This window comes from Microcebus murinus, chromosome 3 (genome assembly GCF_040939455.1).
Source record: "Microcebus murinus isolate Inina chromosome 3, M.murinus_Inina_mat1.0, whole genome shotgun sequence".
In the NCBI taxonomy this organism is placed as follows: Eukaryota; Metazoa; Chordata; class Mammalia; order Primates; family Cheirogaleidae; genus Microcebus; species Microcebus murinus.
In genome coordinates this window covers 2,147,452-2,173,479 of record NC_134106.1, presented here as the reverse complement: position 1 = coordinate 2,173,479, position 26,028 = coordinate 2,147,452, and the positions used below count along the sequence as shown (strand labels likewise).

At 47.6% G+C, this 26,028-nt stretch overlaps 1 protein-coding gene across 2 annotated transcripts in view; it reads left to right on the top strand.

Moving 5' to 3' along the window:
* Positions 1-939: 939 nt before the first annotated feature.
* EIPR1 (EARP complex and GARP complex interacting protein 1) overlaps positions 940-26,028 on the top strand; it is a 132,197-nt gene continuing 107,108 nt past the window's right edge. Inside the window, exons 1-3 of one of the 2 annotated variants that reach the window (XM_076000521.1) lie at positions 940-1,264; positions 11,973-12,056; positions 22,773-22,905. In XM_076000521.1, the coding sequence (XP_075856636.1) occupies positions 1,223-1,264; positions 11,973-12,056; positions 22,773-22,905 (259 nt within the window). In that variant the 5' untranslated portion in view covers positions 940-1,222. The remainder of the gene's footprint in view (positions 1,265-11,972; positions 12,057-22,772; positions 22,906-26,028) is intronic. The other variant, XM_076000520.1, reaches the window with a different exon arrangement.

The following is a 26,028-nucleotide window of genomic DNA, read 5'->3' as shown; positions in this document are numbered from 1 at the left end:
TGTATAAATACTAAGCGTCTTGAAAACCTCTTCAGAAAATAGCCACAGATGCATCTGTGGCTTGCGTTTTTCCTGGAAGGACCTTAAAGCTGGCCTAATAAATGTTGATTGAGATCCTTGCCTCAGTCACTCATTTCAGGTGCCAGGTACCACTGAGCAAAACCAGACCCAACCATTTCTGTCATGGAGATCAATTATGGGTAGAGGGAAAAGCTAAATAATCACAAAAATGGAGGAAAAGTGCGTGGTCCTGGATACCCTGGAGGAAGCAGTGATGGGGGTTCAGCTATGATATGATTATTTTGGATTCCCTGCAACGTCATTCCTGTCTTCCAAAGGCACTGCCCAACGTCAAGGCAGGCACTATGGGCCTGCTGCACAAGAAGGGCGACCTCTGGGGATCCTGAGGTCTTCCCTTCCGACTCCCATTCGGAGGCAAAAGCTGGCCCAGTATGTCCAGTGGCGCGGTGCGGGCTCTCGGCATCGCCCCACCCCTGGTAGTGCAGCCTTTGCCACACCGGAGGCAGGTGCCTGCGGAAACGCTTTAGGCATGGCCTCTGACCTGAGGACCCTAGGCCGAGCCTAGGGGAGTCTGATGACTCAGGTGCGCATCCTAGCCCCCCTGACCACCCACGCACCTGCAACTGTCACTCAAATTTGCACGTCTCATCTGTAAAGCGAGGTCTACGCTTATTCCTAGGATAGAGGGAAGACCTTTGCGGCTGTGTAAAGCGTGGGACCAGCGCTCGGGAATGCCATGTGACAGTACAAATGACAAAAAATGGCAGCGTCTCAACGACTGCTCTTTCTTTATACGGTAAAACTCTGGAGGAGACTTCTGGGCCGCCTTCTCCTGCAACCTGAGGTCAGAGACGCCCACTACCCGCCTCCCTGAGCTCCGCCTCCGCAGCCTCCCCGTCCCGCCCACCAACCAGGAAACAGCGCGGCCGAGAACCCGGATGGGAGAGCAAATGGGCATGCGCAAGAGCCTAGCGCCGCTGCTATTGGCTTTCATCGAGCAGCGCGTTGATGACGCGCGACAAAAATAGGAAGTGGGCCCTACGGAAGCTGGTGTGGGTCGTAAAGGGTGCCGGTTCGGAGCCGTTTCCTGTTCGGAGGGAATGAATGGGCGCTGGGAGCAGTCCTGGGAGGTGCTGATGTCACTGCCTTAGGGGAGAGCCTTAGTGTGTGAGCGGCCGGGGTTGGGCCGCCCTCCCGCACCATGGAGGATGATGCGCCGGTGATCTACGGGCTGGAGTTCCAGGTGGGTCACTCGGAGGGTGCAGGTGCGCTCGGCCTGGCTTCTGAGGGCATGCGCAGTCCCTTAGGAACTCACTTTGCAGACCCCCAGCCACCGTGCCTGGACTCGCGACCGTCCCCAGGGTCCCTTCTTACAGAGGAGGAAGCTGAGGCTTCGGGAGGCCCACTGGTTGCAGAGCCAGTACCGAGGCCAGGTCCCTTCGGCTGGTCCTGCATGACAGCAGGGTTGGCACATCCGACCTCCTTCCCCCTCCCATCCCATCCTGAACATTAGTTCTGGCCGGGGAATTATCGCTCGCTTCGTGTATTCATTTGTTTACACATCCACCTTTTCCTCTGTAATTTGAATTCCTGAAGGCAGGAACTGTATCTCGTTTTTTTAAAAAAAATTTTTCATTTTGAAACAACTTAAGATATACAGAAGAGTTGCAAAGGTTCTTGCATTTCCTCCACCCAGTTTTCCTTGTTGTGTATAATGTCTTACATAACCATGGTACATTCATCAAAGCTTAGAAATTAACCTTGGTACCGTAAAGTAAGCCAAAGGCTTTATTTGATTTAACTTTTTTTCCACTAGTATACCTATTTCGTTGTCATCCTGTATTCTCTAGTGCCTATTCGCTGTGACTAGCACATAGTAGGCGCTCAAGAAATGATTACGAACTCAATGAACCCCCACAGCATAAACAATGCACATCGGCAGTTTTGGACTGTGAGAAAGCTGGTGTGGGCAGAATGAATGAGTGGGATGAATGAGGGAGGAGATGAGTTGTGAGGGTAGGTAGGTGAGGCTTGTGTAAGGCCTGTTAGAGCCCTCTACTCATTTTCATCTGTTCAAGTAGCTTTTGAGAATCTGTTATGCTTAAGGCACTGAGGAATAGATAAAAACATAGTTCATTGCGATGGAAAGTACCTGATACATAATTGTAATACAGCAATATGTATCGAAGATATAAATGACACCTGCTTTCCTTTTTTTTTTTCTTGAGACAGAGTCTCTGTCACTCTGGGTAGAGTGCAGTGGTATAGCTCACTGCAGCCTCAAACTCCTGGGCTCAAGAAATCCTACTGCCTCAGCCTCCCTGGTAGCTGGGACTACAGGCACGCACCACCATGCCTGGCCAATTTTTTCTATTTTTTAGTAGAGATGGAGTCTTGCTTTTCTCAGGCTGGTCTTGAACTACTGACCTTAAGTGATCCTCCCATCTCAGCCTCCCAGAGTACTAGGATTACAGGTGTGAGCTACTGTGCCTGGCTGCTATCTGCTTTCAAGTAGGTTACAGAGAGGCATCAGTGTTAGTTACTAAAAGCATGGATGCCACCCAGACTCCTAAGATTTAAATCCTGGCTCTAGCACTTACTATGTAATCATGAGCCTCAGTTTCCTTGCCAATAAAATGGGAAAATAATTATTTACCCCCACCCCTGTGGCTGTTACAAAAATTCAGTGAGTTAATACATTTAACTGAATCACTTAGAACAATGCCTTGCATATAGTGTGTTCAATGTGTTGTTCTAATCATCATAATCAGACAAAATTCTTATAAATAAATACCATACGAGGCCGTAACTTAGTGTCATATGACTAATAAACTGTTACAGGGTTTGACTGGTGGCTGTATCACATTCATGAGAGTGATTGCTAAACTACCAATTACTGAGCACTGAGCTATGTCAGATACTCTGCATTGCACTGAACAACTATTTCATTTAATTCTTACAACAATCATTTTTGGTAGATGTTTTTATTCCTGCTGTATAGATGAAGAAATTGAGGCTGAGACAGAACAGTTAGCTGTCCAAGGCTACCTAGCTAGTACATGATAGACTTGGTACTCTGACCTAATTAGGCTTTAAACCCAAGCTGACTTCAAAGTCTCTTAACCACTAAGTTCTATGCTTTCTCCTTAACTAGGTACTCATGGCGTTACTTAGGGAGGGACCATATGGGTAGATATAAGGTTCCATAATCTTTTACTACCTAATGTAGTACAGTTACTTCTGCCAATGCTACTTAATAACTTATTGATCTCACTCAGAAATCTCCCAAATAACCCAGAGGTTTTGATCTCCAGTATTGGATCTCTGAGATTAACTCAAATGTTATTTCCTAAGATTTGAAAAACTGATGGAATTGATCCTCCTAAGGGAGTCAAATATTTTATTGGAATTTCTTCATCTTAAAAGAAGTAGCTGATTTTTGCACTTATTAGACAGTTCCACGGGCCATGACTTTTTTGAATCTGAAGAACCATCATTGCAGTGAGCATAAAAAGAACTGAAAATGATAGTGTTGTTTTGGTTGTCAGTCACGTTCACATCACATGGAGAACAGTTTACTTTAAAACTGGAGAGCTGATACTGACCATTGTCTGAAGGGAATGAGGCTTGGAAAGTAAAGTCAGGTACCACAACTGCAAGGAAAAGGCTTATGACCAACACAAAGGGTCATCCATTTAGAAAAGTGCTGAATAGATTAGTGGTAATTGTTTTGAATTTTTTATAGTATAAATGAAATTTCAGATGCTTTTACATACTTTTAGTATACTAGTCAATTGAAATCAGTTTTCTAAATATGAGTTTAATGAATAGTTCTCAGTTAACAGTAGTTTTTTTCTGACTATCTCAAAGTCTATACAAACAGGTTGATTTCTTTCCTGCAACCTTATTTCTTTGAACTTCTGACATGAAGAGACCTTTAGCTGTAGGTCACATCTCCACGTGGTAAACATGAGAGTGATGGGAAGAGTGAGCCTGTAGCCAGTGGTGGCTGTGCTAACATGTAAGTTGGGGGGAACAGGCATGGGATTCACAATGGACCAGTGCAGCCAGCAGGTACTGCAGGTGTGGACAGAGTTGTGGGGTGCATCCATCAACTGCTGTTTGAGTCCAGTGCTGCCCCAGTGAGCTGGGCCAGACCAGAAAGTGTTGTCGAAGTTGGAGGGTGGGTGACAGTGACAACTTGGGCTCATTTCAAGTCTCTTTCCCCTGGGTTTATCACCAAAACCAGTAAGCAAGCAGAGCCAAGGCCGTAAACCAAATGAGCATATGAGGTTCTGTTCTGGGAGGGTCTCCTGAAGTCCTGAGGTTGGTGCAGCCAGATCAGAAGGGTGAAAAGAATGTAGACATGTTGCCTTTTGTGCCATCGGGCTGAGGGATGGATGGGCCAGGCCATCACTCAAGGGTCTGCTTGCTGCCAAGTAAGGAAACCCCTTTGCCATCATGCCTACCCTGGAGGGTCTGCAGATTTTTACCTTTTCAGAGTTTTGAAGTCAAAGATGGAGATTAAATTTTTCAAATGCTTTTTTACATCCATGGAACTGATCATTTGGTCGTATGATTTTTCTCTTTCGATCTCTTTGGTCAGTTACATTAATAGCTTTCTAAACATTGGACCACCCGTGCATGTTTGGAAAGAGTTCCACTTGACCATGGAAGGGTACTCTGCTGGATTCGGTTTGCTAGTGGTTTACTTAGCATTTTCTCATTAATGTTTGTAAGTTATTTTCTGTGTATTTTCTTGGCCGAGTTTTGCTTCACTGCTATGCTGGCTTCATAAAAAGCACTTGGAGTTTTCCTTCTGTTTCTGAGTTTGAAACAGCTGAAGTGGTGTTGGTGCTGTCTGTTTCTGTGGCTTCATATTCTTACACTGCTGACCTTTTGATTCATGGTAACTCAGATTTCTCATGTTTCTTTTGAAATCAGTACTGGTAACGTATATTTTCCTGGAAAATTGATTCATTTTTCAGTTGAGAAATATTTATTTATTGCCTGCAATATGCCAGACACTATTCTATGCGCCTGGAACCCAATAGAGAAGGAAACAGATAAAATCCCAGCCCTTGTGGTTTTGTGCATCCAAGGTGCAGAGGTGTTCCTGTAGAGTAGTGGAGAATCTGAGAATGGACGTAGTCTTTTAGTTTGTTCCTTTTTTTTTTTTTTTAAACTTTATCAGTTGGGTGCTTAATTTATTTGTTTTCATTCTTCTTCTTCTTTTTTTTTAATCAATACAGGCATTTTCAACCCATAGACTTTCTTCTGAACACTGACTTCTTGATTTTATTGTTTCCTGGATATCTTGCAGTTTTGAATTTAATTTCTTTTGTGATCAGAAATTTGTTTAAGAGATCTTTCTTAACTCTCTCCCCTCTCCCTGCTGTTGTTTTGGGGGTGTCTGTCTTTGGGTGCTTTCCAATGCAGACTTCCTTCTTGTGCTCATTCTGTTTTTTATTCATGCGCTCTGTCAGCTCATGTTTAGTCATCTCGAGTTGTCTTGCCATATCTTCTCTGATCTCTACTTTGAAATTTTTCTTTTTTTTTTTTATTAAAACAAATTTTTATTGATGTATAATGGATGCATATAATTTCAGGGTACATATGATAACTTAATACATTCATATAATTTTTAACAATCAAATCAGCATACTTGGGTTATCCATCACCTTTCTTTATGCTAGAAACATTTAAATTATTCTCTTCCAGCTATTTTGGAATGTACAATAGAGTATGGTAAACCGTAGATCTGTCGAACACCAAATCTTATTTCCTCTGTCAATGGTGTATTTGTATCCATTAATCAACTTCTCTTTATTCCCCCCTTCCCGGCCTCTGGTAACTGCCAGTCTACTTTCTGTCGCCATGAGGCCCACTTTTTTAGCTCCTACATAAGAATGAGAACATGTGATATTTGTCTTTCTATGCTTGGATTATTTCATTTAACATAATAACCTCCAGTTCCATCCACATTGCTGCAAATGACAGGATTTCATTCTTTTTTGTAATAATACTCCGTTGTGTATATATACCACATTTTCTTTATCCATTCATTGGTTGATGAGCACTTTAGGTTGGTTCCATATTTTGGCTATTGTCATTAATGCTGCAATAAACATGGGGGTGCAGATAATGTTTTCAATACGCTGATTTCTTTCCTTTGGATAGATACCAGCACTGGGATTGCTGGGTCATATCAGAGTTCTGTTTTTAGTTTTTTGAGGAGGCTCCATACTGTTCTCCATCGTGGTTGCACTAAATTTGCATTCCCACCAACAGTGTGTGAAGGTTCCCCTTTCTCTTCCCCTTTCTAAATCCTTACCAGCATTGTTATTGCCTGTCTTTTTCATAAAAGCCATTTTAACTTGTGTGAGATGCTATCTCATTGTGGCTTTGACTTGCATTCCCTGTTGATTAGTGATGTTGAGCACCTTTGCATATACCTGTTGGCCATTTGTATGTCTTCTTTTGACAAATGTCTATTCAGATCTGTTGCCCATTTTTAATCTTACTATTTGATTTTTTTGTGGTTGAGTTGCTTGAGCTCCTCCTATACCCTGGTTATTAATCCCTTGTCAGATGGATAGTTTGCACATATTTTCTCCCACTCTCTGGGTCCTTTTCCTTTCTATTCTTCTTTTTCTTTTTTCTTTTCTTTTTTTTTAGACATATGATTGCTCCATTAATTTTTATGAATTTTTGTTCATGTGGTTGTTCACAATTTTTAGCTATTCTGTGGCAACATTTTCTGGTTTGTGTTTTCCATCTTCCGATGTCTTTTCCCGTTTTGTCTTCCCTCCCTCTCTCCTTGTCCTGCCTTTGCCTAGCACCTGTGCTGGTTCCTTTTGATTGTTGCTTGTTTTAGTGGCGAGTCCTTCGTGGTCCGGCTCCCTGCAGGCTCTGTCCATGGAGTGGGGCCAGGCCCACGTCTCGGGCTGGCAGGGACACTGTGGCACGGGCTGTGTTTGTGAGGAATTCTTTCAGCTGTCACCTGCTGCAAGCCAGAGGAGGTTGGTCCGTGTAGGTGGCCCACAGTGCAGCACCTCTGTCCTGGACTCTGCTTCCTGAGAAGGTGCTGGTGGCCCTGCCTGCCCCACTTCATTCCCACCACGTGTTGTGTGTGGGACGCACCTGTGCACCTGCTTCGGTGGTCCTATCCAGGGGCTCTGGCCTTGCCCCTTAAGGTCAGTCCACAGAGCTGCTCCCGGGGCTGGTCTGGGACGTGCTGCCTCCAGTGTCTTCTCTTGTTTCTGACCTTTGTGGCCCCTGCTGTCTGTCTTAAGATGCTGTGCTTTTGCGTCGTGGATGATTCCAAGTTTCACTGCAGACAGAGTTTACACTTCTGTTTTTCATTCTCCTCCTCGCTTTTGTGTGATTTCCCAGTTTGAGAGGAGAGAAAAGGAGTCTTTAGCCCATTGTTTGCAAACCTAAGGTCTAGGTTTGATTTGGTAAAGTGGCTTTGTAGCAAGGTTGAGGATGAATTTGTGTCAGGAAAACTGGTTATGAGGTTGTTAAGATGTTAAACAGGGCATGAGGGAAGTGGTGGGGGACTGGAAAGGGACCCAAGGGAATGAGGACCCTTAGGGATAGGGGTGGCAGGTGAGGACCGGAGGTGGGGGTGCAGCGGGAGGTCTGGGGAGGCCTGCAAGGCTGCGTGGCTGGGCTGCTGTGGGGGTGCCTGTGGGCACCCAGCTCAGAGCTGGCTCACAGTGGCTTAGTGAGGGTCTGGCCATGAGAGTCCCTTTGGGAAATCGTCAGCCTGTTAATGACGATCATACGTAGGGGAGAGTGAGCACGCCTAGGAGGAGGGTGTGGCCTGAGAGAGGTTGGCCTGCAGCCTGGGGCAGCAATGCAGGGTGCGAAGGGGAAGGGGTGGGAGCTGACGGGAGGGCCCCTGGTAGGGCGTGTCAGGGCTTGGGTGGGGTGGGAGTCAGAGGTGGCTCTGAGATCTGGCAACTGGGTGACACCGGTGGCCAGAGCGGAGGCCAGGCCCTCACGAGGCGAGGAGCTCAGTGCAGCTGGAAGGGCGTTCCCTGGGTTCTTCCTCCTCAGCAGCTACAGGTGACAGAGGCTGCGTCACTGCACCTCGCAGGTCCTCAGATTTTTTATGTAGGAAGTGGCGTTGCTGCTGTCCATCCTGTCTTCCTGTCGACCTCATTGAATTACGGATGAACCAAGGCAAAATAGGTGGCACTGCTTTGTCACCTATTATGCTATAAAAATTTGATCTTATGATAGGGTCGTTGGAACACCTATAGAACTATCATGCTGCCGGACTTAGAGGTCATTTTATCATTACTTTAATCAAAGGAGCAGAATTACAGACATGGAGAGATGTCTGTAGATCTGTCGCCAGAAGGGCCAGAATTAAGTAATTTTTGGAAAGCTCTTGAATTAAACTTTTATGAGATTTCACTGTGATTTTTAAAGATACATTTTAGGTTTGTCTATACGAATGATTTCCCTCTTCCATTTTTTAAAAAAGTGTCTTTTCTTTTGTGAGCTCGAACAAGATAGTTCCAAATTTGTAGTGCTTTTCTAAAACGGTGGCAGCTTTACGCTCTCTGAGACAGATGATCTATTTAGGCTTTTTTCCTGTGTGCCTACCGTCATTCCTCTCCAGGTATGCTGTTCCTGGCTCCGCAAATTGCTTTAGAATGAAGTAAATTGAATGCCGGTTCATTATCTTCACTCAAGTAGCTTCTGCATTCTTGAATTGCCCCTCTTTATTCAATATAATAGCTACTAATACAATCTGCTTATTTTTCCCTTCTATTTTACAGCGATGGCATTTAATCCTGCCTTGTGTCTAATGCTGCGCTTGTGGGTGCATATTGATAAATGCTAATTTGCTGTTATTATGGTCCGTTCCTGCGCTTTTGACACTTAATTACATCTCATCTTGTCTTTCCGTCTCTCTGAGGCTCTGTCTCCTCTCTCCTCACGGGAGTCCGCAGTTCCCCAGGGCAGAGACGGTGCTACAGAGCTCGCCTCCCTCCCTTGAAGCGCAGACAAGCCGTCCCGAGTAAAGTATCCTTTCCTTTTGGATAGGTCCTCTCCTGGGTCCTATTTTGGGGGACTTTCAGGCCTTCGTCACCTGGGGTGACAGCATGTTCCTGCGTTGGGAGGTCTTGATGTCCTGTGTGGAGAGTCTCGGGAGGGGCTCCGTGTCTCCGGAGTGGCTCCGTGTCTCGGGAGGGGCTCCCTGTCTCGGGAGGGGCTCCGTGTCTCGGGAGTGGCTCCGTGTCTGGGGAGTGGCTCCGTGTCTCGGGAGGGGCTCCGTGTCTCCGGAGTGGCTCCGTGTCTCGGGAGTGGCTCCGTGTCTCGGGAGGGGCTCCGTGTCTCGGGAGGGGCTCCGTGTCTCGGGAGTGGCTCCCTGTCTCGGGAGGGGCTCCGTGTCTCGGGAGTGGCTCCGTGTCTCGGGAGTGGCTCCGTGTCTGGGGAGTGGCTCCGTGTCTCAGGAGGGGCTCCGTGTCTCGGGAGGGGCTCCGTGTCTGGGGAGTGGCGTGCACCCTGCGCACATCCCCTCTCTGTGAGCCGGAGGTGCTTCCAGCGGATGGAGTTCCAAGCCTCCGTGAACTTGCTGACACTATATACACAGTTTTATGTATTACGTATGCACGTTTTTGGCAGAAAGCCTCTAGGTTCACAAAGAATTCATAGTTTCACAAAGAGATCTAAGGCTCCAAAAATTGTCTAGCCGAGTTGCAGAAGAGGGTAGAGGGATACTGACAATGGGAACCTTAAAGCTGCTTTGAATAGTTGAATTGGCTCAAAAAGGTTTTTTTTCCCTTTAAATGTCCAATAAATGTGAATATTGCTCTAGACATACATTTTCTTGGTTTTATTGAAATGTATTTTAGTGGTTGATGTTTCTGCGCTGCTGACTATTTGGGGAAGGGTGGGAGCATACATAATGTGGTTATGTTTTCTAAGACTAGTTCATGAAATTGCTATCCCTGAACGTTTTCACAGTGGACACCCAAGAGATCTGATTGTTTTGCCCTAGCTGTGGAAACCAAGTCAAAACTAGATAGACCAAGCAGTCGGGACAACTCTTTAACGGTTTCTCTTACCTTGTTTGGAAATTAGTGAATCAAGAGATTTTGGGAGGACAAAATGTAGGAATTGACAAGATGGTTGAAGAAGCAGGTGTGTTTCTAGGTCCGCATGGGGACAGGCAGCCATAACAGGTCACTGCAAACTTAGTGCCTCCAAATAATATGCCTTTGTTATTTTACAGTTCTGCGGGTGAGAGGCCCAGTGTGGGCTCAGCTCTGAAGGGCTGTCCAGCTGCAGAGCCCCGGTGGGCTGGCAGGGGTTGCAGGTGCAGTGCGGTCTAACCTCTCCCTCTGCCTCACCCCACTCCCTTCACCCTCGTATGGAATAGCTCCCAAGAGCACTCGCTGGGAACTCTCCTCCACTCACATCTTAGAGCTTGCAGAAGTGGGGAACCTGTGGCCTTGGGGCCACATGTGGCCTTCTGGAACCTTGAGTGTGGCCTTCTGATTGAATCCAAATTTTACAGAACAAATCCTTTTTTTTTTTTTGAGACAGAGTCTCACTTTCGTGCCCAGGCTAGAGTGAGTGCCGTGGCATCAGCCTAGCTCACAGCAATCTCAATCTCCTGGGCTCAAGCAATCCTACTGCCTCAGCCTCCCGAATAGCTGGAACTACAGGCATGCGCCACCATGCCCAGCTAACTTTTTGTATATATATTAGTTGGCCAATTAATTTCTTTCTATTTATAGTAGAGATGGGGGTCTCGCTCTTGCTCAGGCTGGTTTTGAACTCCTGACCTCGAGCAATCGGCCCTCCTCGGCCTCCCAGAGAGCTAGGATGACAGGTGTGAGCCACCACGCCCGTCTGAACAAATACTTTTAATAAAGGATTAACTTAGAGCTTGTTTTCCAGGGCACCTGATTATTTGAATCCTCTGCAGGTCTTTTTTGTTGGTTGTTGGTTGTTTTGTTGGTTGTTTCTTTTTGTTTTTGATCATATGGTTTTGTCTTACTGTATGACTGGCTGTTTTTGATTAAACATTAGACACTGTATGTGCAAGACTTCAGAAACTTGGGATGTCACCTTCCTCTGGAGGACTTACTTCTTCTGGCAGGAGACTGCTGGCCTAGGAGCACTGGACTGCTCGAGACTGATTGGTTGATTGTCTCCCCCTCCCATTTTCTTGGATCACTTTAAATCCCATGGAGGACTGAGATGATTTGGAGCTGTAGCCTGTGCAGGCTGATGTAGTTCTAGTTCACCTCCCCCTGGGCTGTAAGCCTGTGGGATTAGCCGAGCGTTCTATGAGCCCTATACTTTGGCTTTTGTGCCCAAAGATCCGAGAGTCTGCCAAAGCTCCTCAGCGTCAGCCTTTTAGTTGCAGTTTCCAAGTTGACAAATACCTCTAGGTGAAAAGTGGCCAGATTTTGGGCTTCCTCTCCAGGCTTCTCTCCTTTCCTGGATCTTGGCATTTCTTTGTTGCCTTGGTAGTTCTCTGAGGCCTTGAGACAGATGCACAGTATTTTGTGTAGTTTTTCCAGTTGTTCTCTGCAGAAGAATTGGTTTAAACCCCCTACTTTGCTATTGCTGGAAGTTATTTTCTACTGTATTTTTGAAGTATAATTTCTTTAACCAGTCTATTACTGTTAAAATAATGGTTTTGTTAAAAAAATAATTTAACTATTGCTGTTTAAATCATTTACATCTTGTTGCTTAAATTTTGTGCCTATTTACAATTATTTCCATATATAAATTTGAAGTAAAACTGTTGTGTTAAAAGTATACAAAAATTTATGGCTTTTAATACATGTCTCTAAATTGCCTTCCAGTCAGCGTACTAATTTGTGCTTTATCAACAGTAGATGAACAAACCGCCTCTTTAATCTCTATTAAATCTAACTTCATAAATGTGTATGCCTTTTCCTTTCCTCCTGCAGGCACGTGCTTTAACACCTCAAACTGCCGAAACAGATGCCATTCGGTTTTTGGTTGGGACGCAGTCTCTTAAATATGATAATCAGGTAACTATTTTTGACAAATGTATACATGTTAATTACTAAGCCTATTCTTAGTTTTATAACCATTTTGCTCTTGATTTTTCAAGCAACGTTTGAGAACAAAGATTAATGCCACACAAACAAAACAGAAACTTTCATTGGATTTAAACGTATCTTTCAAATCAAAGAATATTATCTGACTGTATATAATGATCGAGTTTAATAACTTAAAATGTATTCTGTGGAGCATTACTTTTGTAGTTTTGTTTTGCTTTTGCTGTTATATTTGAGCCAACATTATCTTTGGGTGGTGGGAATACAGTAGCCCCCCCCCTCATCTGCACAGGTACATGCCAAGACCCCCAGCGGATGCCTGAAACGTCGGATAGTACTGAATCCTGCATATGCTGTGTTTTTTCTATACATATATAGCTATGATAAAGTTTAATTTATAAATTAGGCATAGCAAGAGATTAACCATAACTGCTAATAAAACAGAACAGATATATATAACAACATACTGTAATGAAAGTTACGTGACTGGTGGACTCTTTCTTTGTCTCTCAAAATATCTTAATTGTACATGTTAATATACTGACATATGTAAGATATACAGTCTTCTCCTGGCGGTAACACGAGGTTCTCCAGTGCCTGTGTGGTGGGGTGGGGTGAGTGACGCAGGCACTGAGACGTGCTCTTGGGCGGCTGTCGACCTGCCCAGGGTGGAAGGAAGGTTGTCTGCTCCGGGCGATCTCGATCATCAAGCGTGGTGATGTCGGGAACAGGCAATGTCGCCGACTCCCGGGCGAGCAGCTTTTATAGCCTGGATCCACAGGACAAGGGTGACTCCCGTCCCTGGCTCAAGGTGTCATCACGCTCCTCAGGCATGCAGTTTAAAACTTAAGAATGGTTTATTTCCAGAATTTTCAATTTAGTATTTTTGGACTGCATTTGACCATGGGTAACTGAGACCTCGGGAAGCGAAACCTCGAGGAAGGGAGGACTGTGGCTCTGATTTCTGTCATGCAAGTTGTCAGTCCTTGGACCTGGTGACAGAAATGTCTTCATAGTAAATGAGAGATTTTTGTCCTTCTTAGTGATCTTATGCAGAAACTTAACTTTCCGATGGTAAAAAGAAATCTATATATTTGATTTAAATTCTATGGGGACAAGTGTGTAAATGTTTGGTAGCCTCTTCCACTCCCTCCCTCTGCCAGGGAGACTTGAGCGCTTTGCCTGCAGAGCTGCCATTTCTCTGCCCTCTCGTTCCTTACAAACCTGCTTGTTAACCTGCCAGTTCAGGCTCGTAGCCTCTGGCTGCAGTTATATTTTTCGAGTCGTGACTGAATTAAAGGATAAGTCTCATGACTTCCTATTTCCACACTTACCTACTGTGAATCCATGTGATAGGTGTGAGAATGTGTTTTTGACATACTGGTTTTGTCTTTCTGGGAGAGGCATGTGACAATTTTGAGATATTCATTCATCCATTCCTTCATCAAATGCTTGTTTAGGAAATTAACAGAACTCTTCATGTGTTTTTCATTGCTTACATTTTTCTCTACAGAAGGGGGTCTCACTGTGTTGCCCAGGCTGGTCTTGAACTCCTGGCCTGGAGCAGTCCTCCCTCCTCGGCCTCCCGAAGTGCTGGGATTACAGGCATGTGCCACTGTGCCCGGCCCCAGAACTCTTTAGTGCTTCTCTTTAATGTGCAGATCACACAGAAGTTGAACAGATATGCGTGCCCTGGGTGTGCAGTGAAATGGTGCAGCTGACATGCAGACAGTCGCAGTGGCGTTAGTCTCCCCATCGCACAGCGTTTCCTGTGTCCCCACGCCCCTCATCTCCTAGCGTCCCCGGCCCCGTCTCACGGTGTCCCCGTCACCTCACGGCGTCTCCTGTGTCTCCGTCGTGGCGCAGTGGTGTCTGTGTGGCTCTTCAGCAGCCGCGCACTGCGGATCCATCCGGAGCCAAGCGGGCAGGCTGGGGCCCTGCGCCTCCCGGCCACAGTGGACTGAGCCCGGGACAAGGGAGGCGGGCGAGTTGGCTGCAGGGCCGGTCCCATTCTGATGCCTCAGTTGTCAGACAGGTTTTGTTGCCCCCGTTTCTGAGCGGATGAGGAAGCTGGCCAAATGCAGTTATGCCCCTGGTGTCTAAGGGTGTGGAGCTGACATGTGGCAGAACCGGGAAAAAGACACACGTGTCTACTTCTCTCTCCTGCTCCCTTCCCCGTCACTGGAACCTGCAGATTGACTGTGAGGCACGTGCGGTCGCTGTGCTCGTGCACCTGAAGCTTCAGCGTGCACTTTTGCTCAGTGCACGTGTGCTGCCGCTGTGCAGCGTCTCGGTGTGAGACGAGACGTCCTGGTGATCGGGCAGCTCTGTCCCAGCCCCGCACTTGGACCCCCTGAGGTCCAGCTATGCACGTTTGAACAGATGGGGGAGTGCTGGGGTGGGCGCAAGCTGGCTGGGGGCTGCAGCCCGTGCTGCGCCTGCGACAGTAGTCTCTGAAGCCCCCCTGCCCCTGCCCCGCAGCTGGAGCTCTCGGGCCATCCTGGGGATTGCTGGCTGGAAAGGTGGATGCCCCTGGCTTTGCCTCAGGCTGTCCCCTCCCGGGTGCTCATTAGTTCCCTAGAAAATGCAGGCACCTGCACCATCACTCCTTAATTCAGCTGTGCTGTTCTTCTGACACTGCTAGGAAGGTCACAGCTGCTGACCTTTCTTTGTGGTGTGGACTTTTCTTTTCTTTTTTTGAGACAGAGTTTCACTCTGTTGCCCGGGCTAGAGTGCCGTGGCATCAGCCTAGCTCACAGCAACCTCAAACTCCTGGACTCAAGCAATTCTACTGCCTCAGCCTCCCGAGTAGCTGGGACTATAGGTGTGTGCTACCATGCCTGGCTAATTTATACACACACACACACACACATATATATTTGGCTGTCCAAGTAATTTCTTTCTATTTTTGATAGAGATGGGGTCTCGCTCTTGCTCAGGCTGGTCTGGAACTCCTGAGCTCAAACGATCCACCTGCCTCAGTCTCCCAGAGTGTTAGGATTACAAGCATGAGCCACCGTGCCCAGCAAAGTGGTGTGGACTTTTCATTCTGCGCCCTGAGTGCTGCACAGGGCTGTGTCAGAGCTGTCCTTGCTGGGAGCAGGGACGAGGATTTCTGGGCTCTTTCCCCTCTTCCTGGGGTTCTCCTTTCAGGCGAAGGATAGAGCTTTTCCTGGAGGTGCTAGAGATGTCTGGGTGTGCCAGGGTGACAAAGAGGCCTGGGGCTTGCCCTCTTCTCATGCAGCTCCTTGGTTAGGGTCCCAGTCAGTGCACAGGCTGATGGCACTGCAGGGCAATGACAGAACAGCTCCTTTCCCCCATAGTTCTTAAATTTTTTGGCCACAGTTCTGTTGTTCTGTGTTTGTGTTCTGGTTAATGACAACTTGGTTCTTGCAGCCCCCCTGCCTGCACGCCCTGTGCAGGGCTGTGCTCTGAATCACCAGGGCGACTGGCAAAAATTCCGGCTCCCAGCCCCACTCCAGACTCACTGAACCTCCATTTCCACCCCTCCCTCCTTCCTCCTCCTCCTCCTCACCTCCCCCACCCCTTTCTTTAATGATAACGGACTTTGCTGCCCTGGGTAACTGGAGCATCACCAGATGTCCTGGCCTCGTCCCTGGAGGCCTGATCGGAGGCCCTTGCGTGGTACAAGCACCCGTCACTCTTGTTTCTGGCCTCACGGCCTCCACGCAGGTGTTGTCCCCAGGGGCCTGGGTTCCCGTGCACGCCCAGACGTCTGCGGGGTCGGGAGCTCTTCAGTGGGCTCTTCCTCTCTCAGGTCAGCGAGGCTGGGATGCAGTATCTGAAGTGCCCCCTGGTGTTACCCTTTTCCTTACTCCTCTGAAGCACTGGCTTCTCCCGGGTCCGTTGGCGTTCCTGCTGGAGTCCACCTGCATGGTTCTTTATCTGGAGTGGAACTTGTGATTTCTGTCCGCAGTTTCTGAGTCTTCACCTCTTCTACCTGCGGCTCGTGTCATCTGTTCTGTGAAGTCTTTCCCTTGTCACCCTTTCTGCTAGTTCCACGGCTTATAAGTAATTGCCATCTTTTCTCTGGTCCTGTCTCTGTGGACATATGCCTCTTGATATTGTAGGGCTTACAGATGTTGAAGCAAGGGCCCAGAAAGGGTTAGTAACTTGCCCGAAGTAACACAGCCAGGAAGTGGCAGAATCCAAAGTAGAACCTAGGTCTCTTGACTCCCAGATCACTTTTGTTTCAGCATATCATGGTGAAGATAAGCAGACTGCAGTAGAAAATGCATTTCCAGGGTACTAACTTTAACTGAGCAAAGAAAATTGTTGCTATGAGACCATAAAAATGACATGCTCTATTCAGGCTCTCACTGCAGGTGGCATTCTGCATTCTTCCTAAGGAGCTGCACGGCGGTGGCTTTGGTCACGGGTAGTGAGGCAGGGACGCATTCATGGTGAGCTCGGAGACAGAGAGCACTTCTCTCTAAGCCCCAATGCTTCCAGAAAGGATGGGGGTTGATGAAGTTCGTTTTCATGGGCTTCCTGGTACGTTTTATAACTCTTGCTTTACATTTTTGTAGAGTGTCAGCTATGGCCTTAGCCCAGCACTGGTAGATTCAACTTTAAAAAATTTAATAATGGTCATTCACATCATGTGAGTTTGATCTTCATCATAAGTGGTTAAAACATTTCTAAGAATCAGATATAGCACGAAGAATTCAAACTAACCTGGAGGCACAGCCCACGGGAGCCGTCTTTCCCGACCTGGAAGCCCATCGCGTTGGGCCGTTCTTTTCTGCTCCACGGTCTTCTGCACTCCCCTTGATCACAGCGCTTTCTCCATCGTGTTGCTTGTTTTTGCAGCCGGCCTACGGCTACGCGTGTTTATCCAGCCAACATTTCCTTGTACGTCCACCTGAGCGGGTTAGGGGTGGTGCCCTGCGCACAGAGTCGAGATATGGCCCTTTCCTCGTCACGCAGCCCACGAGGCAGGTGGCGTGGGGCTGCAGAGTGCGCGCACCCAGCCCTGGCTGCCGTGTCCATGGTGTGGGCCGGGGCACTGCGCCTCTCCGGCCTCAGTCTCTTCACCTGTAAACTGTGGTTAATAATAATAACAACGTATTACAGGGCTATGCTAGGATTAAAGGCATCAGTGTATGTAAAATACTCGACACGGTACCTGGTGCACTGTGAACAGCAGCCATTGCTGGTTTTTTTAGACAGAGTCTCACTCTCTTGCCTGGGCTAGAGTGCCGTGGCATCAGCCTAGCTCACAGCAACCTCAAACTCCTAGGCTCAAGCGATCCTCCTGACTCAGCCTCCTGAGTAGCTGGGACTACAGGCATGCGCCACCATGCCCAGCTAATTTTTTTTCTATATATTTTTAGCTGTCCAATTAATTTATTTCTATTTTTAGGAGAGACGGGGTCTTGCTCTTGCTGGTTTCAAACTCCTGACCTTGAGCGATCCTCCTGCCTCGGCCTCCCAGAGTGCTAGGATTACAGGTGTGAGCCGCCGTGCCCGGTCAGCCATTGCTGTTTTTGTTATGATTTGCTTCTGGCGGTTGCTGTCTTCTCATCCTTTTCCAGACACGCCCGTTAAAATATGCCGTGAAAAGGTGCACCTTGCACCGTCTGTGAATCTACTGCAAAGTAAGGGTTTGTGGAAAGATCTTAAGACTCCTCAAGTCCTGAAATGAAGGTTAAGGGCCATCACCGGAGCATACCAGGAGCGCAGGCTCCGCTCTCCCTGCTTCTGGGATGCGCTGTCCCCTGCGCACTTGCTGGTTGGGAGAACGAGCTAAAGGAAGGCAGGCTTGGACCAAGCAGCAGCGCGGGATCGGGAAGCATTCGCATTGTGTCTTCACAGGAAAGAAAGCAGCCTCCTGGGTGGGCGGTGAGAAGGGCGGCAGGCCGGGGTGGAGGCGAGGTGGTCCTGAGACTGGCGGGGCGCCCCGTGCCAGGCAGGGGCCGGGGTTCCGGGGAGGTTCTGGGGAGGGCCGCGCCGTCCTGAAGCTAGCCCACACCGCCCAGATGCGCGTTCCTGCCGGGCGGTGCACCTGCTGCCGCGGAGCATTTCAGAGATTTGCTAAAATGGTACATTTAAGGGCATTCTTCTTTCTCGTGTTAATGGATTTCCTGATAAGCAGAAAATGTGTCAAATAATGAAGGAAAAAAATTCCCAAACAACACAAAAATTTTTCAGAATTTGTATCTTACCTTTTAGTCTGTGTTCACATGCGAAGGTTTTATTTATTTAATCACGTGCCATCTTATAGTCTGCTTTTAAAATTTAATACTCTTATACCATTTTTGGTGTTTATAATTGCCCTTAATCATAATTTTAAAGCTACATAACATTCCATGATACACCTTTTTCATTTATTCTTTGGGGCAGATTTTAAGAAATCAGATTATTGTTTAAATTCTGACATTTATATAGTTCTCATTTACATATTATAGTAAATCTTCTAAAAGAAATATACCAATTACAATGTGTGCAGGTTTTACTAAAGCCTTTTTAGTATTGGTTGTCACCACTAAAAAAAAATGGCTAATATAATAAATATTATTAAAAATTGGTATCACAGAATTCTTATTTTAAAAATTTTAAGTGATTGGTTATAATAAAGAATAAAATTTCCTCACCTACTTATTTTGTATAATTTTTTTTATTTTTTTGAGACAGAGTCTCACTCTGTTGCCCAGGCTGGAGTGCAGTATATGATCAGAGCTCACTGCAGCCTCAAACTCCTGGGCTCAGGTGATCCTCTCACCTCAGCCTCCTGAGTAATTGGGACTACAGGTGCGAGCCACCGTGCCTGGCCCTCACCTGTTTGTTTGCTACTTGTTTTCACTCCAGTGGATTCTGCTTGTAAAGTATAACTTACATCCATGAAAGTGCACATATCCGAAGTATGCAGCTTGATGCGTTTTTACACACTCACATGCACACATTCTCCCACAGCTGTGCACACATACCTGCCCCAGGTGCACCTTGTCACCACCAAGGAGGCCGTCCCCAGCACCCCAGCAGCCCCCTCAGGGTCTGAGCCAGCCACAGGCCCGCCGTGAGTGGCCGGTGTTCCCACTCCAGATGGTTTTGCCCGTTCTTTGCTTCATATGAAGCAATCATACAGCGTTGCTCTCGTGTCTGACTTTCGCCCTCAGCACTGTCTGTGTGTGTGTTTGCTTTTCTCATGACTGTGTTTCACTTTGTGAATGAACAACTATTTGCCTGTTGTATTGTCCACGGATCTTTAGGTATGTATATCGTTTTTTGGCTGTCATGAATAAATGTACTGTGAGAATTCTTGCACATGTATTTCGCTGGCATTTGATGAGTCTGTGCCCAGTAGCAGAATTGCTGGGTCAGGCTGGGCGCAGTGGCCCACACCATGTAATCACAGCACTTTGGGAGGCTGAGGTGGGAGGATCACTTGAGCCCAGGAGTTTGAGACCAGCCTGGGCAACATAGTGAGACACTGTCTCTACCAAAAAAATAAAAACTATTAGTTGAGCGTGGCACACCTGTTGTTCCAGCTACATGGGAGGCTGAGGCAGGAGGATCGCCTGAGCCCCGGAGTTCAAGGCTGCAGTGAGCTGTGATCACACCATTGCATTCTAACCTGGGTGATAGAGCAGAGTGAGACCCTGTCTCTAAAAAATAAACAAAAAGAATTGTCTGGTCAGAGGACATGTGTGTGTTTAACTGTAGTGAGTTCTGGAGTTCTGCCAAGTATCTTTCTTAATAATTATTTAATCATTAATGATCAATAGATTTTCAAATGTGTAACATGTCCGTGGAGGGAAAGAGTGTAGGTAAAATTTCCTTGAGTGTGGAAAGGAAAAAGTGTACAATAAACCTTCACGTTAAATAAAAAGTGCTGTGTTAGTTTCCTCAGTTCTCAGGTGTATAATCTGTAAGTCAGAAGTTGCCCTCCAGGAATATTCCCAAACCCACTGTTAAAACCGCATTGGCCAGCTGGGGCAAGAGTGAGACCCTATCTTTACAAAAAATAAAGACTTAGCCGGGCATGGTGGCGCATGCCTGTAGTCCCAGCTGCTTGGGAGGCTGAGGCAGGAGGATCGCTTGAGCCCAGGAGTGTGAGGCTGCAGTGAGCTGTGATGACACCACTACACTCTAGCCTGGGTGACAGGCTGAGACTTTCTCAAGAAAAAACAAACAAAAAAACAACAAACAAAAAACAACAAAAAATCCCAAAACCCACCACATTAGGGCATGAGTGCAGGGAAAAACTTACTGAAAATGGTTTTAATAACAATAGCAGTGGTTTTTAGTGTCTCCCCAAAAGCAAAGGGAAGGAACTCGTATTCACCGGGCTCTAGCCGTGCGTCAGGCCGTGCCCTGCCGTGCCTGGTTTACCGTTGATCCCAGGAGGCCGGTGCGGTGTCTTCACTGTGCACACGGGGAAATTGCGGTTCAGCGTCACACAGCCCTTCAAACCTGTGCAGGGGCAGGTTTGAATTCTACTCTGAGTGAGTCCAGAGCGACTCTTTAAGAGGACGGGAGATTGTTTTTCATGAAAACATTGCATGAGAAGAAGCAGTCAAAGGTCTAACAAGAAGCCATCTGAGGCCGGGCGCGGTGGTTCACGCGTGTAATCCCAGCACTCTGGGAGGCCGAGGCTGGCAGATTAATGGAGATCAGGAGTTCGAGACCAGCCTGAGCAAGAGCCAGACCCTGTCTCTACTATAAATAGAAAGAAATTAATTGGCCAACTAATATATATGTAGGAAAAATTAGCTGGGCATGGTGGTGCATGCCTGTAGTCCCAGCTACTCGGGAGGCTGAGGCAGGAGGATCGCTTGAGCCCAGGAGTTTGAGGTTGCTGTGAGCTAGGCTGACCCCAGGGCACTGACTCTAGCCTGGGCAACAAAGTGAGACTCTGTTGCAAAAAAAAAAAAAGAAGCCATCTGAAGCAACATGGCGGGCAGACACTCGTGGCGGGCAGACACTAGTGGGTGTCATAAAAACAAGTATTAAAATGGCATTTAATGTTTGTTTTGATTGTAGAAGTAATAGATATTAATCATGAAGAAATATTAAGAATACAAATAAGTCACAAAGAAGTAAAGGAAAAATACCGATAATCCTCCCACCCAGAGATAGCCAGTTTTCTGCAAGTTCTCTTGTCTGGACATTGAACACTTTTTTAAAATAATAAATGGGTGTAGCCTTTGTACAGTTTTTAAAATTTTCTCTTCCCCTTAAATATATGATGGACATTTTCCTGTGGCATTAGATATTCTTCTACAGTGTCTCGAATGGCTTCATAGTATTACATTGCAGTCAGATACTGCACTTTATATGAACAGTTCTCTCTTACAAACATTTGCATGACTTGTACTTTTTCATTACAATAGTCAATGCCATGGTGAACATTCTTGAGTATAAATCTTTGTACAGATCCATGAATATTTTCTCAGTACAAATTTATTTTTAAAAGAAGAATTATGTTTTGTCATTGACTTAGATATTGATAAGAGACTGAATGTGAAATCATTTTAATTCTTCTAAAAATTTTCATGAAAAGCATGGAGATAGCATATTTAACTTTTTCATTTAGTGGCTAAAATAAAATACTATTATAATTAACATATGATGATAGGCCCTGATGGCTGTTGGTCCATCATAAGTCGAGAGTCAGGCGTGGCTGCTCACACCTGTAGTCCCAGCTGCTTGGGAGGCTGAGGCGGGAGGATCCCTTAAGACCAGGAGTTCGAGGCTGCAGTGAGCTGTGATGGTGCCTCTGCACTCCAGCCTGGCACAGCAAGACCCCATTTCTAAAACAATTAAAAATAAATAAAAAGCTTAAAATGCTAGCATTCTGGGAGGCCGAGGCGGGAGGATTGCTTGAGTTCAGGAGTTTGAGAGCAGCCTGAGCAAGAGCAAGACCCCGTCTCTACTATAAATAGAAAGAAATTAATTGGCCAACTAATATATATAGGAAAAATTAGCCGGGCATGGTGGCGAGTGTCTGTAGTCCCAGCTACCCAGGAGGCTGAGGCAGGAGGATCGCTGGAGCCCAGGAGTTTGAGGTTGCTGTGAGCAAGTTTGATGCCACGGCACTCTAGCCCAGGCAACAGAGCAAGACTCTCTCTCTCTCAAAAAAAAAAAAAAAACACAAAAACCAAAAAGAAGAAAAGCTTAAAATGTGCTAATATACAGTATTTTCTTACTGTTTCCTACCTCAATCACTTCTGACGTGTGAGCTGAGTTCTGCCCACTACCGAGCAGGCCGGACATGGTCAGTCTCAGAGCTACTTAGGCGACAGTGCCCTGCCAGGTCCTTCCCTCCCGGCAGACGTGCGGCAGGTCTGAGAGGAGCCTGGCGGATCTATCTGGACAACCCTGGACAACTCCGGCTCCAACGCCAGTGATGGCCTCACCTTAGAGCCACTCGGGGACAGAGCTTTTGGGGTCTTATTTTTTTAAGACGGGACATAGCCAGAGGGCAGTGTTATGTAGCCTGCCCATCCTAAAAATGCCGCACAAGGATTTCATACCTTGTGTTTGGAGAGGAGTGCGGTAAGAATTAAATTACAGAAGTACATCCTGTTGTTAGTGTGATCAGAATAACAATTAAATGTGTATCTGTTGTGAAATGCATTTGATTATTCTTTGTGATCATGATGTTTAAGATGCCGAGGAAAGCATTTGAGATCCTGATGTGCTCTCTCCTTGTGTTTGTAGATCCACATCATAGATTTTGATGATGAGAATAACATTATAAATAAAAACGTCCTCCTCCATCAAGTGGGTGAGATCTGGCACATCAGCACCAGCCCCGCAGATAAAGGTGTGCTGGCCACCTGCTACAACAGAAGTAAGTGCAGCTTCCCGCGATATTTGGCAACTAGAGGTTGTTACGTAAGATTGGTTTTATATTGCTAATGGGTCAACACGTGACTGATAAGATTTGACCATTGATGAAAATTGTATATGCACAAGAGAGGCTGTGATACTGTGAGTAGATGTTTGCAGAAATCATTACAATCCTACTATTCTAAGAATTGGAGATGGACTCATAGCTATTCCAGGAACTTTGACTTCTCGGATCAGGGGAGTAGGTTTGGGGGACACAGGTGTCCTGACACATTAACCACACCAGCTGGGCGGTAGCAGGGATGACCCTTTCTCATGGCCTAGGTGCAGGTGTGGCACGAGAGGCTGTGGCTGTCTTCCAGTGCTCCTGGTGGTAGCGGCTCCACGCACACATGCAAGTTGTGTGTTAATACACCCGGGTAGCATCTTCCACCTGCTGCTGGGCTCCACCTCTGGGACTGGTGACATTTACATCCACGCAAACATCTGAGACGCTGCACTGACTCTCAGTGCACCTCGTTTAGTCATTGTCATAACTGTGTTTCAAGTTCTGGCTTTGGGAAAAAATACCTATATTATTTCTTTCTCTCTTACCAGAATAAAGCCAGAATAAAGTCTTTGTGTCTTTTCGATATGTAGTTTCTAAAACATTTCCTTTTGTCCCACATGCCGGGATGCTTTTTAGGATACTTTTAATGCATTCGGTCTCGCCTTCGTCTCAGTGCCTCGCTTCCAGAGCGTTCTGTGCTTCGGCTCTCTGCTTCTTAGACTCCTGTGTAAGTTTCTTTCTACTTTAACTGCTTTAACTTTACAGCCACCTTTCTTTTTTCTTTTAGATAGTCACTTGTTTACTGAAGGATCTTTCCGCCGTACCCTTTATCTCTCGTTTGTAGCTTTCGTGGCAGGACCCCGTTCACGGGGAGGCGTCCCCCAGCCCAGCTCCACTCCTCTGCCTCCTGTCATCAGGAGCGACCTGCTCAGGACGAGCCTGGCCATTCTTCTGTGTGTCTTTGTCTCCGGGGACAGACAGCCCTGCCCCCTGGACTGTGACCACTGATGGCCCCCCCTAAGCCTTCCCAGCCGTGTATTTGAGATGGTGACATCGTAGGCAGCTGTTCTGTGTGACAACTAGGGGCAAACACTGCCTGTGGCGTCCTGCCTCCCCCCACACACGTGTTTGGTTTTCAGTGTTTTCCCGCTGGTAACTGGGTGCCGTCCCCGGAGGCCGCCCTGTGCCCTGCGTGTTGTCCCCATCGCTGCCCCGTGCCCCGCATTGCGGCTCCTCTGCCTCCGCTCGTCTAGGCCAGTGCTGGCCCCGCCCCTTTCAAGGGAGGCTGCAACCTTCCTTTCTTGGAGAGAACCAGAAGCTTCCCACTGTGAAGGTGGGATGGTCCTGTTCTAGCAAGGAGGCTTTCACACTCTTTGTGCCAAGCCCCCTTTTGATGAACTCAAAGTCAGCCCACCTCGGTTTCCTCTCCCAAATGCCCTGGTTTCGCCACGTCATGAGCCGTAGTCGTGGAGTGTCCCATCACCTTTACTGCCACCGGCCGGTCAGAGGCAGGGCCTTGGTCTTGCCGGCACTCGGGGAGGGGCTATAAGAGCTGTGACCACCGGGGCCTACGCCGTGGCCTCCCTAGGGCATGTCCGAGCAGTCACCCGCAGGCCATGTGCCCTGCCCCTTGAGTGTGCAGAGCACGCCACCGCTCCCTAGAGTCTGGGCCAGCAGCAGCATCCGGAGTCCCGGCGCTTACCAACCGGGTAGGATGTGGGTGCAGATCGACGTGCAGTGTGGTCTGTCGGGCGCAGCTCCTGTGCACAGTTCCTCTCTGCCGCTGACCTGTGGCACCAGAGCAGCCATCGCCCCACACACCCAGCGCACGGCGGTGGGCCGGGCATGGGCGGCAGCTGTCGGTGTTCCATTCAAACGGGAGAACAGAAGGAAACAAGGCACTGCTGGTGCATTGAGGTCCCTGTGGGAGGCCCTGGGTCTTGTCTCACCTTCTACAGCATCCTTCCCCCTCCGTGGAAGGCGGCACGCAGGTGTGTGCGGCTGGGCCGGGCTGGTGGCCTCCTTCCTGCCAGAGAAGTCTGGGGGTCCAAAGGGAGGGTGTCCAAGGGGTCCAAAGGGGGTCCGCCTTTTGTTTCATCCCCTCTCTGTCCCTGTTGGTCCCAGCTGGCAGTGGCTCGGCCAGAACAAGTTTCCCAAGAATCTTTTTTTTTTTTTTTTTTTTCCACTTGTTGAATTCTCACCAATTCCCAAGAATCTTATAGGTCTTTGGTGGCTTGCATGGGGACTTACCCTATTAGACACGAGTCTAACTACAAATCTTTTAGGGATGACCCCTTCTCTAGCTGGGCCTCCTGCTGAGATGGCAGAGGGAGCCCACCCTTGACTCTTGACCCTTGACCCTCACCCTCTGCCCTCTAGTCTGACAGAGGATCTGTGAGACGCTCCTTCGCCCTCCCTGTGACTGCACTCTGACCTTGTGATCTTCCCAGGGTTTCAACAAAAGTTGTGTGGCCAGCCTTGACCTCTTCTCTGGGACACACTCTCCTGACAGTCAGTCTCTTAATCTTTGCAGCTTTTGCCATCTGGAGAGGCTGTTTTCAAAGCTGTCGTTCCTTTTACTTGACAGCTCTTCCCTCCATCTGCCTCTCCTGTCGCATTTGCCCCGCTGAGCTGGGAAACCCCTGTGTGCGCGCACGTGTGTGCATGTGTGTATGTGTGTGTGTGCGTGTGCGTGGGTGTGTGTGTGTGTGTGTGTGTGTGTGTGTGACCGGCTCGCCAGGGACAGAACTGCCCCCGAGTCACTGCAGCTTCCTGGCTCCAGGTCGCCAGCGCCCTCCTCCCCCAATAGTTCCGGGCAGGCTACGCTTTTCTCTTGCTTCTCCGAAGCCTCCCAGCTTCCACCCGCTGCCAGAATCCAGAGCTCCTCCCACATCTGGGCATTCGTGAGAGTGGCAGCCACTTCCATAGTGTCACATGCTGTACGAGAAATGACTACAAATACGCCAGCCTACAGCAGCATGTATGGCTTCTCTCCCAGTTTCCACGGCTTAACAATGTCCTCCCCTGGGACCTCAAGGCTGCCATCCGGGCACCGGCCAGGCTGCGTCCCCATCT